The sequence below is a fragment of the Pteropus vampyrus genome, unplaced genomic scaffold (assembly GCF_000151845.1).
Source record: "Pteropus vampyrus isolate Shadow unplaced genomic scaffold, Pvam_2.0 Scaffold423, whole genome shotgun sequence".
NCBI lineage: Eukaryota > Metazoa > Chordata > Mammalia > Chiroptera > Pteropodidae > Pteropus > Pteropus vampyrus.
Genome location: NW_011889204.1, coordinates 124,724 through 142,524, shown reverse-complemented (window position 1 = coordinate 142,524; position 17,801 = coordinate 124,724). Strand labels below are relative to the sequence as shown.

At 41.4% G+C, this 17,801-nt stretch overlaps 1 protein-coding gene across 9 annotated transcripts in view; it reads right to left on the bottom strand.

Moving 5' to 3' along the window:
* SP100 (SP100 nuclear antigen) overlaps positions 1–17,801 on the bottom strand; it is a 75,453-nt gene that overhangs the window by 34,953 nt on the left and 22,699 nt on the right. For 5 of the 9 annotated variants that reach the window (XM_023523842.1, XM_023523846.1, XM_023523850.1 and 2 more), the window contains 10 exons: positions 15,755–15,817; positions 12,921–13,067; positions 12,378–12,461; positions 9,918–10,064; positions 9,107–9,190; positions 7,486–7,569; positions 6,356–6,409; positions 5,623–5,742; positions 4,449–4,502; positions 3,750–3,833 (listed from right to left, as the gene is read on the bottom strand). In XM_023523842.1, coding sequence (XP_023379610.1) covers positions 3,750–3,833; positions 4,449–4,502; positions 5,623–5,742; positions 6,356–6,409; positions 7,486–7,569; positions 9,107–9,190; positions 9,918–10,064; positions 12,378–12,461; positions 12,921–13,067; positions 15,755–15,817 — 921 coding nt within the window. The remainder of the gene's footprint in view (positions 1–3,749; positions 3,834–4,448; positions 4,503–5,622; positions 5,743–6,355; positions 6,410–7,485; positions 7,570–9,106; positions 9,191–9,917; positions 10,065–12,377; positions 12,462–12,920; positions 13,068–15,754; positions 15,818–17,801) is intronic. The other 4 variants (XM_023523845.1, XM_023523848.1, XM_023523847.1 and 1 more) reach the window with 3 other exon arrangements.

Below are 17,801 nucleotides of genomic sequence, written 5' to 3'. Positions count from 1 at the left end.
TTCTCTATTATCTTTTTCTCTTTGCCCCAAACTTGTATCTTTGTTTTTCTATTTTTCATTTATATGCTTCTTCTATCCATTCTTTAATGACATTTTTTACAAATGTTTGTATTTATCTTCATGTGATGTTATTCTTTTTTCAGAAATGTCATTACGTTTATATGTCTACACATATGTATATATAATTCAATTATTAAAATAATTTTTCGCAAATATTTTATATAAATACTCTCATAAACTAACTTTTGCCAGACAAATTTTTAAATGTTGGAATAATGAAAATGAACAGTTCTTTCCATTCACTCAACAAGCTTGCTAGGCTTCTCTCATGTGCAAGGTGCTGAGGTGGACACTATAATGAGATAATGATGCAGAGTACAATGAAGTGTCAGAGCTTGTCAATCTTAAGAGTAACCATGAAACTGACACATAAAGAAGTGAGTATATCAAAAGATGAGGAATGTAAGGACACAGATTGGACAAGATACCCTGGGGAACATAAGTCAGGAAAAACTAGCCTAGTTTGAGGTGAAGGATCTCTTCCAGAGAACAAAGCAAGAGTTAGCCAGATTAGGGAGGAAGGAGGCCAAGAGAGTAGCCCTAAGTAGATGGAGAAGCATGAGCAAAGGTCTAGATTCAGAAAGTGCAAGTAACCAAAGGAGTTTAACATGTCTGAACACAAAGTAGGAAAGTGAGTGGCAACAATGAGGATGGAAGAAAAGGCAGGAGCCTTGACGTAGGTGGCTTTGGAGGCCGTATGAAAGAGAATTGACTAAAGAAAATTAAAGGACATTGGATTTTATGTAGAATAGCAGCATGGACATATTTGCATTTTTGAAAGATCAGTTTAGCTAAATTACTTAGAATACATTTGCTGGGAACAAGATTGAATGCAGGAAGGCAAACAGGAGCCTGTAGCTCTAGTTCTAGTGAGAAGTGATATAGACAGGGGCTAGAGTGATAACATTGGGTATGGAGATGCAGGGACAGATTAGAGACATTTAAAAGGAAGAATTGGTAGAATTAGGTTACAGAGAGGTGTACTGATGTCATTGATGACTCTGAGAATTTGAACTTGAAAGAATAGGTAAATTAACAGTGTGTTTTAGAGATAGAGAACACTAGAAAAGCAGATGCTGGTTTTAGGGGGAAAGATGATATGCTCAGTTTTGGAAGGGTTGTGTTTCAAAGTGTTGAAAGACATCTTAGTGGAGAAGGACAAAGTCTTCAGAACCTTGGCCAGAGGTCTTTCTGACACCTGGGTGAATGAGTTTAGACGCTTAGAAGACAGGGCTGGGTTGGAGATGCATGTTTAGGAACCTCAGGTTGTGAACGGTGATGGAAGCCATAAGAGTGGATGAAATACACGGTGAGATCTCTTGTAATCTGAGTGAGTTACTGGGGCCACTTTGATACCTGGGGACGCTTTACAGTGAAAACTCACCGCCAGGGTGAACCACCCCTTGTGCCAACATTGCTTTTGTCTCATGATCATTTTAGACTCCATGATTCCTCTCTCTCTCTCTTTTCTCCCTTTTACACTGCTACTTTTTCTCTACGATTTTCTCTCATTTTTTAACCCTGTCTCTACATAGTTTGCTTTGTGCCTCATCTATTTTCTCTCCATTTATTACCCCCTATGCATCTCATCCCCATCTATTTTTATATGCTTCTATCTCTGCATCTCGTGTTATTATTGAAGTAATCTTTCCACCACCACTTCACTTTCTGTTTTCTCTTTGCTTCTCGTCTGTTTTTCTCTATCTTATCTTGATCCTTCTTTTTTTTACAATTGCATTCTTTGTCTTTATGTTTTCTTCATTATGTTCATCTTCATCTCACAGATTACTACTTTCATCATCACCAAATTCCTGCTCTTTTGACATTGACTGCTATGACTTTTGCCAGTTCCCTATGAGCTTTCTACCTTTCAGACCTGCCAGTCAATCATGGACTTTATTACCATATTTCTGGGAAACTTCTGAGACATATCTTGAAAATCATCCCACCTCCCCCACCTGGTGATATTCAGATTCCATGTCCACTTAGAAAAACTTGAAACTTACTCAGATACCTTTACATTTCCATTCTTTGTCCTTACATTATCTATTCAGTGTCACCTGTCTCCATTCAGGAGCCCAGCTCTTCTTCCTTTTTGACTTCCTCAAGCCTGATGACGTAGTCCTAATCCGTGCACAAGTCTGTCTCTATGTGAGTGTATGTTAATTTGTGTGCGCATGGACAGCCATGTTTTTGGGGGAGAGGTAAGGTAGAGGAGGAAGAGTTTATCCACTGTACATACAGGAAAACAAAGATAATTGGTAATTAGTATCAGAATGGGTTTCTCCACCACATGCTAACAGGCTGGCATCATTTCTCACTCTCTTCTCTGTTTATTTGAAGAGATTTGAATCCATAGGACACTGAAGGGAAATAAGGAAATGACAGACAGCAGATGGTGACCAAGGAACATTCTTCAATGTGGTCATGCTTAATCATGTTCACAGCTCAGACAAGCTGAGAAAAAACACACCTCCAATGACTACACCTCACGTCCAAAAGATATTTGTTCTGTCTCTTTTTCTATCCAACCATACTTCATTCTCTTCCTGTTTCTCAATTTTCTGCTCATTGCTCTGCCTTACACGTTTCTATTTCTATCACTTTGATTCTGTGAGCTCATCCCCCTGATTTCTCTTTTCTCTTGTGCCGCTTTCTCTTCTTTTCATCAGTGATACTGTTAATATTTGTTCATTTTTATTTCTCTGTTCATCTTTTTTAGATTTATTATTTTAGGTGTTTTGTATACCATATAGCTGGCTTTCTTCCTACCTTTTTTTTATGATTGTCATTTTCCCTCTCCATCTCTATATATACATATTTCAATATCTGCCTGTTACAGTAACAATATTGGTGGTTATATATCTATCAATATATACACATATGTATGTATATATGTATATATAAACTTATACACATATATATGTGTATATATATATTTATTATTGTAGTTAAATAAGTTTTCCTGCATCAGGCACAGATACATCCCCCTGTGAATATGCCAGGTCCCTTGCACCTCCTCTTTGGACATTGATCATGTGACATAGCTCTTACCCTCCTTTTTGTTACATACAACAGTCACCCTTCTTGACCCTTATACATTTGTACTTCAATTTCCTCATTCCAAAATGGGGACAGCAAGAGTTAGCCTGCCTAAGTCTTAAAAATTTAATGATGACAAAATAAGATCTTATTTGCCAAAGTACTTCAAAATAACATGATAAGATCCAATTACAATGTAATGGGCATCTGTCCAAAACTATACTAAAGTTTGAGAGTGGTTGGCCTGAAGCTTTTATTTCTGTTTATAATTACATAGCAAGACCAGTTATCTTTTGAGGCTTTTACAATTATAAATATTATTAATGTCAAGCAATATATCACTATAGAAATCAAAGATCTTAGTGTAAGCAGGCTTGACAGTAAGTATTAAAAAAAGATCTCACCTTTTTGGTAATTACTGCTTCTACAACAGAGATATATACATACATTTAGTCAATAAGACTTAATCCACTAAAATGAGTTTATAATAATTTCCTGCCTCCTTCCATTTCCTAAAATGTCTAAAGGAGTTCTCAGGATTAACTGGATACAGGTAGTCAAGGTGCTCAGAATAAATGCAACTGGAAACAGTAGCTCTTAATTTCTGACATTTGCAGGACAAGGGTTGGCATCCTAACCTTCTTTACCTGACTCGTGTCTTAGGGCTGAGCTAGAAGTTTCCTGATGCTCTTCTCTGTTATTTAATTCTGAATAGTCACCATCGTTGATTCCTGCAGAAATAAATAAAAATTCTTCACACTCTCGGCCTGTGTCCTAGGAACAAATTTAGCATGGAATCTTTAAAAGGAAAATTGGAAAAGGGAAACCCGTGTAGGAGGGGTAGGAATAGTCTAACCACCAGGATACCTATGGCTCCATTTGACCTGTTGGTCAAGGTTGTTCCAGAAACCATCCCCAAGGCTAGGACTAGGGAAAATTTTGCTGTAGAAGGCACTCCCTTTTGTCACCATTTCTTATGCTTCTTACTCTTTCCACTGATTTACACATACTTCTTCAGCTTCCAGCTCTGTTTCTTATCTGGTAACCATGGAAGCAACATTTTCAAGATGTCAGAGCCTCCATGGGCTGGGCCCTCAATGACCATGTGGAGCAGAGCGCCCTCCACCCCGGGAACTACTTTTTCCTTTTATGTGAGTGAACAATAAGTTTGTGTTGCTCTTGTGCCATTGAACTTTTATCCCCATTAGCCCAGCCCACTTAATGCAAAACGTCTAATGTGCGTCATCCAAAACCACAACAAATGACTTTTTTAATTTTAAAGGATATAATAAAAGATTTGAATGAAGCTTTTGTAGCAAAGAAAGCCATTTATTGATTGTTCTTACGTCTTTTCTTATTGCTCATCTCCCAGGTAGATTGGTTTCCAATATCCTCAGGATCTAGGAAGTAAAGGGGAACACAACCAGTAATCCATAATGAAATGAGTTGAATCTTATGACTCTTCACATTGTAGAAGATTTGGAACATGAAAACATGGTGATGATCATTTCTATCTCTTTCTATCTAAAGGAAAGAGATCACTACCAAATGGAGCAAAGATCCACAGTCTTTTAGTCCCATAGCAAAAATCAAAGAAGTTTCAAAACTGAACATTTTTTTTTCATGGTTTTATAGCTAATTTGGCAGTGAATCTGGATTTGAGCTGCCACAAGTCCATATAAACTCTTTATTTATCATACTTGTGAATTCCTGCAATTTGATAAAGGAATGTTAATTTAGTATATTTCAGAATGGGATTTTGCCCCAGACCCTGTTGGGGTGTTTTGCAACATATAGGGTATAAACCACAGTATCTTTCTAAAACAATAAAGCATTATTATTTCACATCTGGCTTCAGAGTTTTTAATAAAGGATTATGGATGTTTGCTAGGAGTCCATGTTGTTAGTTCTGCCTCTACCAGGAAATTCCCATGTGTGATGTATAAAAGATCCTTCTATGTTTATTGTGGGAATTTCACCATATGTGGGATGGGAGAACAATGGTTATCTGGCCTACTTTTAGTTGTTGTAAACACCAAAGGATATTTTCTTTGCAAAGATATTTTCAGATAACACTATCTAGGCCAGTAGCATGTTGGGGGTCATCTGTTGAAAGGTATAAATTAAATTTGATGGTAATAACCAGAAATTTTTCCTTCTGTCAATAAAGAGCAGAACCAGAGTCTATTGAGTTTTGAACAAGTTTTTGACAAAAACGAACCATAGCTGATTGTCCCATTTCTCTGCTCTCTGCAAAATGGGTGGTAAGGGTGGATGTCACTGTGTAATCCAAAGCTTTGGGGGATAGTGTAGTAAGGAATATGTAGTAAGATGGCACTGACTTTCAGCTAGAGCCACCTGGTTAAGCCTGAATTCATGATTTCTTTCTTTGCAGTTTCCAAAATGGCCACATGGGATGGATGCAGAGAATGGTTCCTGGGCTGTGGTGTGTGCTCAGAAAAACAGGAGCTCTGAACTCAGACTCCAGATGTTCTGGGGCCCAGGGACGGTGGTCCTTACCCTTATCAGGACCACTTCTCAGCTCAGATCTCCAGGCTCTGAAGGGCACCGCGTCTGCACTAGACTCTGAGGAGTCATCAGATCTTCTCACTGCAGGAGGAGCAAATGTCCCTTGAAGGTCTAAGTGTATGACAAAGGAACTAACATAGGAAAAAGTTGGGAAGCTCTGAAAACCTAGGGCAAGACCCTCCCTCCTTCACACATCCATGATCTGCCTTTTGTATTCATGGGACTGTAGGTCAGTATGTTGTCCCTCCCATCCCCTGAGACTGGGACGAAGATATTTCACCCCTGGTGGGCATCTCTGCTTTGTCTTATCTCTTCACTATCTCACACTGCATTCTCTTTCTTCTTTGACTTGTCTCTTTATGGATTTGTTGTTTTTTTCTATCTGTATTTGTATTTATTTTTAGCTCTGATTCTTTCTCAGGGTAGTCTCAGTCCCACTTGGCTGCTTCCCAGAATTACTTTGTGAAACAGAGCCGCACCCCTTCATAATCTAATCCTGTTAGGAATCCTTACTTGAAAAAAATTAAAATTCTACTGTGCTTGTCTTTGACTTCTTTGTGTTTATATGTTATAGCCATTAGCCTAACTAATACAAAAGTCGAAATCCAAACCGGCTAAAATGAAAGCAAATTTGTATTTGACTTCAAAGGACATAAAAAAGATAGAATGAATATTTGTAGAAAACAGTGTTCATTTATAACTATGAAGAGTTAGTTACTCTTACCGGTTTTCCAAAGCCTTTTCCTGCATGTAGGTGATTTTCTAACACCCGTGGTCGCTATAAAGGGAGAGGGAAGAAACAGCTATTTGCACACAGAAGTGTTACAAATTCTACGACATATGGGTCGTAGATAACGGTTTGTGATAATATTGGTGTCGAGATGATCATTTCCCTCTTTTTCCTTCAACCAAACCCATTTTTGTGCCCAAGGTCATAATGCTGAGTTCCTGCCAGTTCACCCTTTTACTCTCCATGTGAATTTTTATTTTTTTACAAGTATTATATCTTTATTTGGTTTAAAAGCACATACATTTATTCCTTTATTTTTAATCAATTAATTAATCAATTAGTTAATTAATGTTTTTTTTTTCCTGGTGACATTGGTTAACAAAATCCGATAAGTTTCAGCTGTACACTTTAACAGTAAGTCATATATATATTTACACTGTATGCTCACCTCCCATAGTTAGATATCTTTCTGTCACCACATATTTGACCACTTTTTCGTTACTAGCTCCAGTTTCCTCATCTGTAAAGCTGGGGAAACCTATTTACCCTATCTCCCTGTTAAGCTTTTTGTGATAGCCAAATGAGCCTTTATTTACAAAAGCCCTGTTAAAAAATCACAACGTAAGCCAATGTTTTAAGTATCATTTTGGTTTGAGAATGGTTGGTCTGAAGCTATTTCCCCATTTATAATTAAATAGCAGCACTAATTATTCTTTTATTCTAAATTGGGGACTAATGTTGACAACATTGCCAACAAATAGAAGACTACTGTGCTTACTATGCTCTATAGAATATAAAGTATGTTGCTAGAAAATAAATATATTATTTTAAGCCTTTAGCATTAATAGACATGATAGTGCATAGTAAAAAGTGTCATTTTACTAGAATATTTTTGCTACAGTTTCTATCAATTGGGCTCATCCAGTTAAACAATAGTTTATAATGCCTTCTTGCCTCCTTCCTTTCCGAAAAGGGGTAGAAAAGTTAAGTGCAGAAATGGTGTCCTGGAAATATTTGAATAAGGGCGTATGGAGAATGTCAGCATAAGAGTCACCAGGAGAACAGGGCCCTGCATTTAGACTCTGGATATTTGCCGTCCAGGAACGTAATCTTTATATTCTTACCCAGTGCAGTGTGCAATCCTGAGCAGGTGGCTTCTTGGGTCTCTTCTGCTTCACTTGATTCTAAGGAGCCAAAGTCATTGAACACTGCAAAAAGGAACAGGATGCTTTAGGTGTCTAGTGTGTGACCGAGGAACTGATTCAGCGAGAAATTCTCAAATAAGAAAACTTGGAAAAATCTTCATAATCCATGCAAATAGGCCACTCTCATCTGCCCTTCTAAGTCACCAGTCCTGTAGATAGTTGATGCTCCATTCCCTGTCCCCACGGCAGAGACAATTGACTGGCAGGGGGGATCTCTGCTCTATTTGAACCTTACCTTCCTACACTTCTCTCTCCTCTACTTCTTCCCCCTTCCGTTGTCATTTCACACTTCCTTCATCTTCTTTCTCTTGTGGGGAGACCTTGGAAATCTTGTGTTGAAGAAAGTGATCCTCCTTTACCCCCCGCCAACCTGGTATCCCCCTGAACTGTTCGCAAGGCTGAGAAGTAATCTTCTCTTGCATCTGAGCCATAGACCCATTTTGGGACCACATTTTGGGGCAGTGTGTCTACACTAAAACACAAATTAGAATGTGCGTGCTCTAAAAACTGAAACAAATTTACATTTTAATTTGATAGATCCAGTGGAGGCAATTAGAATGAATGTATTATTTTAAATATTGGTCTTTTATAGCAATAAGATCTGGTAAAACTTTTATTTGTTCTTAAGTCTTTTCCTAGTGTGTTTTCTCTAGACATGAAATCATGTTTCTAAAATCCTCTAAGAAAGTAGGAAGGAAAAACAAATCACCAATTTGTACACTAAAGAGCTACCGATCTTATGGCAACTCCTGTAGCATATAGGAATGAGGAAACAACACTTTGGTAACCATTTCGAGCTCCAGTTTTACAAAGGAGATAAAGCAGAATCCGGGACACTAGTCTTGTCTTTCCCTTCATCTCCAGGAGACTTTACAGAAGACCTGAAACATGTAAGTGATTGTGTTTTCTCACCTAGAATTAGGGGTAACTGCATCTTGCTTACCCCTCTGCGTTGTTGCAAAGGAAAAAGAAGACACTGCTTGCAAAGGTCCTTTGAAAAGTCACTATATGTGTTATGACCTGCTGAAGAAGTCTGTAAAAACAATACTTTGCATTTCAGAACCCTTATCTGAAGTCTTTATTTCTGCCAACATTAGATAGTTAGACGAGTTGTCTTCAGACATGATTCAAAGTTTGTGATCGGATGACAATATGATCTTCCAATAAAGGAATATTTAGTTTTCTGTTCTCTATAGAAATCACTCTAGACATCCAATATTTTATAGATGTAGCAACTAGTTAGTTTTAAAGTAAACTCATTACTTTGCTAGCCTATTTCTACTATACAATCAACATAAGGTACATACGTTGACTAATAGGACCCATCAATTAATAGGCCTCACCTTCAAAAAATACGTATATAATGATTTCTTATATCCCTGTATTTCCTAAAAAGATCCAGTAAAATAAACGGAAACATTGAGATTCCAGGATAAACTGGATACGTGGTCCAGAATGAACTCAGAATATGATGCCTCGGGAAACAGTAGCTCTTAATTCAGGTCCCTGCAGCCCAAATCTTTCTCTCCCACCTCCTTACCAGGCTGAGGTCTTAGTTCGCCGGTGTGGGCTTCCGAGGGCTCGTCTTCATCACTGGATTCTGCGGAATCCTCACTGCTGATCACTGCACAGAGGAGCAAAACCCCTTAGGGTCTCAGGGTGGGGCCAAGGAACCCACAGACAGATAATTAGAGCACCAGGAAGACCTAGAAGCTAAGTTAACTTAGATCACGCCGTTCTGTGTTTGACTGTGGGTGACCTGCAGGTTGCTCCAAGTCCTACACAAAAGGTGGCGAAATTCATGCACAGAGGGCAGCTTGGCCCCTCCCGCACCTCTTCTTACCCCGCTTCATACTGTCGCCTACTCCCATCCTCACTCTGCCTCTGAGCACCACCTTCCCTCCACCTCCATTCTACCTCTTTCTTTCATTCTCATTTTACTTCACTTTACTCTTGGCTGGGCCTATTTCCTCCAATTTATGCCTGTCTTTCTGGAGATGGTATCTCTTTATATCTCTCTTTGTCTTCCTGTGTTTCTCCATCTTCTTTCGTATCTTGGCTCTCTGATTCTTTTTTCTCTTTTCATTATCTTTTATCCTCACACTTTCCTCTCACTTTAGAAACAGTGTCTTGGACATCGGTACTTACTTATACCTGCCATTTCTGTTTTTGGTATTTTTCCAATTCCTGAGACCCCTAGTCTGCTAAACTCATTGCATAAAGCACTGCTTCCCTTCTCCCCCTGCCTCCATTCGGGGCTACCTGGATCTCCTAGGTGGACACTGATGACACGTCTCAGACCCTTGCCTAGTACCGTGATCCACATTACGCACGCTTTCCATCAGCCTTACCTATTATGTCAGATGCCTGGTTACAGTCAGTCCTTGCTTCAGCTTGCTGTTGATTCTTTGAATTAAAATATGGCTTTTCCTTCTTGATATCCCTCAGAAGTACAGAACAGGAATTTATTTTGATTTCATGGTTGGGTAGCTTCGCTCCTGGACAAAATTTCAATAAATGAAGAAGTCTGTCTCCCCAGCAGGGATAGAGCAACCCTCAAACCATTAACAAGTCCTTCTCCCTGTAATTACCCTGCAGGAGAAAGTTTACCCCTGATTTCTCTCCTTTCCTGCTGCTTAACTCTGTCCCTGCCTTTGCATCTCTCTTAACTTTGGGTTTTTTGTTTTTATTTTTGTTTTCATTTTGTTTTTACCTACTCTTCTCATTCTTTGATGATTATTTTTTTTTTGCCTTTTCAAAAATAAAAATTATAATTGCAGTTAAACATACATAAAAATGAGTCACTCATAAATTTAGAATGATCACAGAGGAAGCATATCTGAGTAACCATCACTTCGATCAAGTAATAGATTACTAACACCCAGAGGCCTCTTAGTGATGCCTCCCACTAACCGTCCCCACTGACCTTGCTCAAGTTAATCACACTTGGACTTTTAACATCACAGATGATTAATTTTGCCAGTTCGGAATTTTTCTGTATAAATAGAACCATGGATTCTCTCTCTCTCTCCCCCACTTTCTCTCTTTCTCTCCCTCCCTTCTTTTCCTCTCTGTTATTTGGTTATGGGGATTTGACTTATTTTCTCAGCATTATGTGTATGACAGTCGCCTGTATTCATTTTGTGTATTTATTTTCACTGCCGTATAGTATTCCATTATAGAAATTATTCATTAAAAGTAAAGCCATTGGAAGATTGTACCAAACTGTTTTCTAAAAACATACGTAAAGGCAGAGATTTAGTTCAGAGGGCTTGGCGAATTTGAATAACTAAAGGGAGTCTGGATGGTGTGAACGTGACATGAGAGAGTGAGAGGGAAGGAATGGGAAATCCACGACTGTTGGTAGCCAGCTGGCTTTCGAAGCTCCGCACCATGCCGTTTTGACCTGATGCTGAGGGCCACAGCAAGACATTCTGTTTTAAACAGGAAAGCCATGTGGCCCGGTTTGAACTTTTGCAAGACCCATTGAGCTGACGTGCTGAGACTGGGTCTGTGGGGAGTGAGATGGGAGGAAGGAGGCCAGCAGGAGACCCGTCCACTGTTGAAGTGATAACTGATACAGCCCCCAAACAGAGACATCCATCAGATCTTCCAATAAAGATCTTCGGACACTTGGATGAATGAGCCTAGATGACAGGTCTGGGCTGGATATGTGTGTTTAGAAATCAATAGATTATAGATGGTGACTAAAGCCTTGGAGAGAATGTGATGCTTGGGTTTCAGGGCCATTTTGGTCACTGTGGACACCTTACCTTCTAGACGTGTTAAGAATAGTCCATGATGCCTTCCTTCCTGTGACTGTCTCCTGAGTCTTGATTTGTCCACTCTCTCTCTCTATTTGGTCTACTCTCTACCTAATTTTCATTCATTGTTTCTTACTCATTCTCTACATAGTTCTCTTCGTGCCTCCCGTATTTTTTTTTTTTTTTATTGGCAGGTGCTTCCCTGTGTATCTTTCTCTATTCATACCTTTTTCCTCTTCATTTTTTATCACTGTCCTCCAGGGCTGAACAAGGTCTAAGGTGAGGTAAAAGAGGTGCCTAGGACACAAGAAGGTGCTGGGAGCGAGAGCCTCCTTATCCGTGCCCTCGGGTCTCCCTCGCGTCACCCTAGATCTGACCTTGCTGTCCCCTGCCTGATTTTTCAGTTTAGCCATCTCTGTTAATGTTTCCTACTTTCTTCCATTCTGTCTCTGTTAATCATCAGTGTGATCTATCTATGCCTCTTTTATATCAATTTGTCTTTCCATATATTGTCCTCATCTCAAGCATTCATATCATCACCAAATTCTTCCTCCGTGCCTTTGCTCACCTCATCAGGTCCCTCTGCCCGTCACTTCATTTCTAAAGGTCCTTCACCTGGGCTTCCTTACTTGCAAATCTGACCAGCAGCACCATGCATGACTTCCATGTTTCTGTCATAACTTCTAAAAACCAAGTGGCAACTTATTTCTTTGCACCAACTGCACAACATGGTAGTGTTTAAATTCCATGTCGATTTATCTGAAATCTATCTCGCTCTTGTATTTTATTTGGTGTTCCCCAGTCTATCTTTTCCATGATCTCTCTCTTTGTGTTCTCTTCCCAGAGACATTCTCTCAATTAAAGAGCTGAGCTCTTTCTCCTTTGCATCTCGTGCCTGTCGGAAGCCGTCAGAGACTGTGCCCGAGGTTAGGTGGTGGTGTTAGGTGGGTGGGGGATGTAGTTAATATGGAAGAACAAAGGAAAGCTTTGGCTTTTGTAGAAAAACAAAGATATAGTTAGAAAATTGGTAAGGTAGGTAATAATTACTTTCTTCAGCACCAGACAATGAGCTGGCTGTCTCTTCTCTTGCATCTCCATTATTCACTTGGATAGGTACTTGTTCACAAGACTCTGAAGATAAAAAAGACAACAGTTGAGATCCAACGAAGCCTTGCTCTGCCCGCTATTACCATTTTGTTACACCCCACCTGGCTTCTTTTTTCCTCTTGTGTTCCCACTTATAGCCTGTCTGCATGTACTGCCGCCTTCACCCAGTGAGAGTGTTGGTGCTTCATCGATTCCGTGACCAATCTCTCCCTGATGTCTTTTGACTTTTATTTCCATCTCCCTTCCCCGTGAGGCTCTGCAGCTCTTCACCCTTTGTCTTTTAATTGTTTCTTTCTAATTTTCTTTCTCCAGGTCTCTCTTATCAATATATCAAGCTCCATTCCTGCACTCTGAGTGTCTGTGTGATTTCCCCCTTTTTTTGTTAATAGATGCCTTCCAGATTCATGCGTCACTTTATACTCTGCCACCAGCCAGTACCCCTTGGCCTTTCCACACTCATCAAACCCAGCCACTGAGTCTCACCTGCTGACTCAGACTCTTGGGCTTGTCGTTCATCTGCTTGTTGGCTTTCTAGTGCATCACTGCTGCCACTGGTTGTATTTCTTCTTGCATTTATCTGCTCTATTTCAGACAGGTGCTCTGAGAGTCCATTTTCAGGTGAGGTTGTACCTAAACCATGTTTTGATTTCATAGATATTTTATTTGCCCCCTGTATCAACCAGGTTCCGACAGGAAAATACAAACCTCTCTACGCTTTGAAAACAGAGGGAATTTAATCCAGGGGATTGAATACACAGTTGAGGAGCCTATGACCCTCAATTTATCTTCCTAGGCCTGAGGTTGGGATTGCAATGTGATTTGCTGGATGGAAGAGCTGAGATGTCTGACTGGAAAAATAGTCAACAGGAAGCCATGGGAGGGGACCAAGGGAGAGCCCAGAGGCAGGGTCTCTGGGTGAGAAGAAGCTGGACCATGGCCAGCATGCTTGGTGGGGAGTGGAGTCCTGGGGGAGATGCACTACTGCCAGACTTGCTGCCTGAGGCAGCGATGTGGGGAACACCAGCTCCTCCCTTGCTCCTGCCCTCTTGCTAATGTTTCCCATGTTAGGATCCCAGCAGGAAATCATTGAACAAGGGAGCTGACAAGTAAATCTGCAGGTGCCAGTGGCCAGAGATAGAGGACAGAGCGGAGCAGGAAACAGTTAAGGAAGGAATCCCTGTGCAAACCTCGCAAGACCAGCAACCCCCTTCTGCCTGACGAACCTCCTCTGCTCATTACTGATGCTATCGACCCACCTTACTCTGTCCCCACCAACCTCGATAGTGTATGAATGGACAATGTTTTCAGTGCCATCTGGATTTTTTCATTTAGTGCTATTTTTCTAAGCAAAGTAATTTAGGTAAAATATGATTTAAAAATTAATTTTTGAAATTTTAATACAGAACTTGGGCCCTGGTGCATTTCTGTGTGACATCCACAGTTTCGTAGAGCCTTCTCTTGGGGTGATGGGCACGAGACAGTGTCCTTCCCTCACCTGTGCATGCACAGTCAGCAGTGTCTGCTGCGTCAGACTCTTGGACGCATTTATCGGTGACTTACTGTGTATCATTTGAGTTGTAAGTCGAAATTTCTCTTTATATTCATTTCTTCCCATCACTGAGATGCTCTGGGATTTCATTTCCAGACAGGGAATCCCCTGACCACGTAGTGAGTTAAAATGTCATTGCCTCCTCCCTCCATGCTCCACCCCCCCTCCCCCCAACACACATACACTGAATTCTTTTCTTCATTACTAGTCACTGTCCCTTCCACTTATCCCTTTTTGTTCCCACCAACTGCACAAGTAGGTAAATAGCTAATATGGATTCGTGCATTTTAAATGATATTTTTGAATCAATGTGATTTGCTCAAAGTATAATTATGCTTTCAACAATCACTCCGAAGTTTTTTTTTTTTTAAATAAAAATGTATTGCTCACTTAGAACATCTTTTTCTTAAACAACACATCCCACTGGAAGCTACCTAACAGGGGCTTTCCATGGTGTGGGGAGATCTCTGAGACTTCTAAGTTACTCATGAAATTTATCACAGACCAGTGTGCCCTGTAGGTGGGGAGCCTATGACCCTCAATTTATCTTCCTGGGCCTGAGGTTGGGATTGCTTTTTTCTCTGCTCCACAGACTAGAGATCATTAAATTCACAATGGACATCTGTGGTCGAAGGAATCTCCCAGGTAACTGCAGTGGTTAAAATCTTAGACTGTGGCACCAGACACAAATAACGATGATCACTAAGCATAGTCATATTGAAGAACGCACGGAACGCTGATGAAGTGCCTGGCATGGTTGTGAATGCTGGGCATGACATCACGTGTTTAAAATCCACCGCCCTGTGAAGTGGGTACTGTTATCGCATCCATTTTACAGATGCTAAAACTGAGGGACAAAGAGGAGAAGTCGCTTCCTCAAGGTCACAGGGCAGAATTGGAAGCCAGATGGCCGGTTACCAGACCTCTGGCCTAGACACCGCCTCATAGCAGAGTTCAATCTCTATTCTCAGTGGCTGAACTTGGACAAAAAGCATTCTGTCTCGTTCTTTCTCCTCAAAAAAAATGAAGATGATATATATTATTTTAAGGTGTTTGAGAAGATAAAGTAAAATATTGCCTGTATCATTATAAGGGATACTGTGACTGATCTGAAAATTAACTCTTTATGATTACTGTCTTAAATGTATACTAGTTAAAATAATTTAATAACTTTATTAAGAGTGTATAGATTAAGGGGAAGTCAAGAGATGTAAGCAGTGGTTATTGGTTACTAAAGCACCAAAGTGGGTTTTCAGAGGCCCATCAGGTATTTGGTGGGCAGCTCCTGGCCTGCAGCCCCAGGGACAACAGGAGAGGGTTTGCATGGGAGGCACATAGTGCTCATGGTCTTATGTCAGGGATCCAACAGGTGAGGGACCCTAGCCCAGAAGGAACACACTCATCTTCCCTCCCCCTCCACTTCCCCTGCAGCTCTGGCCACTGCTGGACGTGACATCAAAGCACCAAATCCACACCCAGATTTGAGCAAGACAGACGCAGAAAACTGTGAAGCCAGGCACAGGAACCTAAAGGTCCCAGCTCAGAGCTGTGAGGAGCTGTCAGCAAGTACGTTCGTTTAAGGAGTGTGGAAGGAGCGGCTCTCCCAGGCAACCCAGAGTACGGAGACTCCATTATCTAAGTTCTTGGAGAAACTGCAGATGCAGAGACTGACAATTCTGGGCAGTCAGCACTAAGAAGAAGCAGCCCTCCCTCTACAGCACATGACAAGATGGGACAAAGGATCACAGAACAGTCAACAGGAACAGACCACTGTTATTCAGGGAATCTGGCTGGGCCCAGGTCAAGCTATGATAGGAGTTTTCACCAGTGCCTAGGATGGAAGAAATTAGAAGCTTATATCAGAAATGGGAGTGTGAGCTATGCCAATCTCTCCTCATCCCCTTTTAATCTCTATAAATGGGAGTTGAAGACTCCCACCCCAGATATCAATACAGAGCCCGTGTGAACCTGACGGATCCAGCCCACTCTTATAATCAGACCCTAGTACCTTATTTGGGCTGAGGGGGCCTTGGCCAGCCTATTTCACCGAGTGTCCTCTGTGAGACACCTGGGTAACTGGCAACGGTCCTTGTCACCCATGCCTTTGCCCCAGAGCTGCCCCTGATTGGTGGCCTTACCTTACTTCCCACGCCCCTCCCCCCGCCGTCTTGCTGGCCTTTCCGGGAAGCTCCGTGTCTGACTCTCCTCCACTTCCTCAGCTCCTCGTGGTCTTATTTCTTTATCTTTCCCTCTGCATTTATTTCCCAATTTTTGTCTCATGTTTCTGCCTTTTCTGTGATTTCATCTGTGTATGTACAGGGTCAAGAACACAGGCTCTGGCTTCAGAATACCAGGTTCATCCTGCTCATGGGACCCCAGAACAGGTACATACATGAGCTCTCTGATTTCTGCAAAATGGTCACCTAGTGATGTCACCCGTCAATGGCAGCTGTGAGCGCTAAACCCAGGACTGCCCGAGCCAATGTTCAATAAGCGAGCTCCTGATAATGTGGTTGTTTTTTATTGTGTTTTTACCCCTTTCCTCTACTTTTCACTGCCCCTCCTTCTTTCTCTCTCTCTAATACCCACACCACAACCACTTCCTCTCCTCTCTCTACATGACAGTCTTTCTCCTTGAATTTCCTGCTCTTGCACAACATCCCACACTTAAATCAGTCCCTTCTCCTGCCATCATCAAGGGTCTTCTCTTTGACGTTGACCTTGAGCCCATAGTTCTTAGTCCTTCATAGCTTCACACTGATCTCTGCGTGGCATCTTTTAAATCACAATTACTTCTAGTTCCTCATCTCTTTAAATCTGGTCTGCTGACACACTGGGTTTTTGCTCCTTTGTCTTGGTGATTGGACCAAAGGTCTTTTGTCATAGCTACTCTTCCAGGATTGGCCTCTGGTCAGACGCTCACACAAACACTGTCCCTGTCTTCTCCATGTGCCCTGACCTTTCTTCCCTGATTCCCCAAATCCACTCAGGACTTAGGCCCCCATCTCCCTTTCTCCTTTTTTCTTAGCTGATGAGAATTGGTTTTTATTTGGTCATAATCACCTTGTTCAAGACTTAGTTGGGTAGTAGTCCTCTCCTCCCTTTCTTCATTATCACTTTCTTGGTAACAAATTTTCTCTTGAATGGCTGAAAAGAGAGACAGAGATGAGGACAGTTAGAGATCTCCGTCAGACACCATAAACATCTTGAATTTACACATTTAGGCATTTCCAGCCCTTGGGTTACTGAGAGCTCAGTGGGTCCCAGTCCTCACGGTGAAGTTCCTCCTGCACCCCTGGGACAGAAAGGAGAACCTCCGGTGAGGGAGCCCTTACACGTTCCCCACAGAAAGGAGCCACCAGAATGCCAGGATAAAGGAGTCGTGGAAACAGCCTGTTACTGATGTAAAAAAAAATTCAGATGGCCGGGAAAGCATATGTCAACATAAATACTGGAAATGTAGTAATGTGTCTTCTGACTTGTTCAAACTGTTAGGAAGAGACAGAGGGATACCTCGGTCGAAGGACTAGGATCCTATAGAAGTCCACGTGTATAAAAGAGGAATTTTAATTGCTTTAAAGATGGCACTGGACAAGAGAAGGATTGGCTTTAATTGGGTCAGGGAGGATGAGAACTTTCCTAAGAGACACCAGAGGACAGAGCAGAGGACCTAGACAGACCTCCCAAGGTGGAGGATGAGGGGATCCCAGGAACAAAGGAAGGACACTCTGAAGCTGCAAGAGGGGGGTGCACAGGGTGGATCTGGAGGTCATCCCAAAGATGCCTGGACCAGGGGCCCAAGAGGCTTCCAGTGA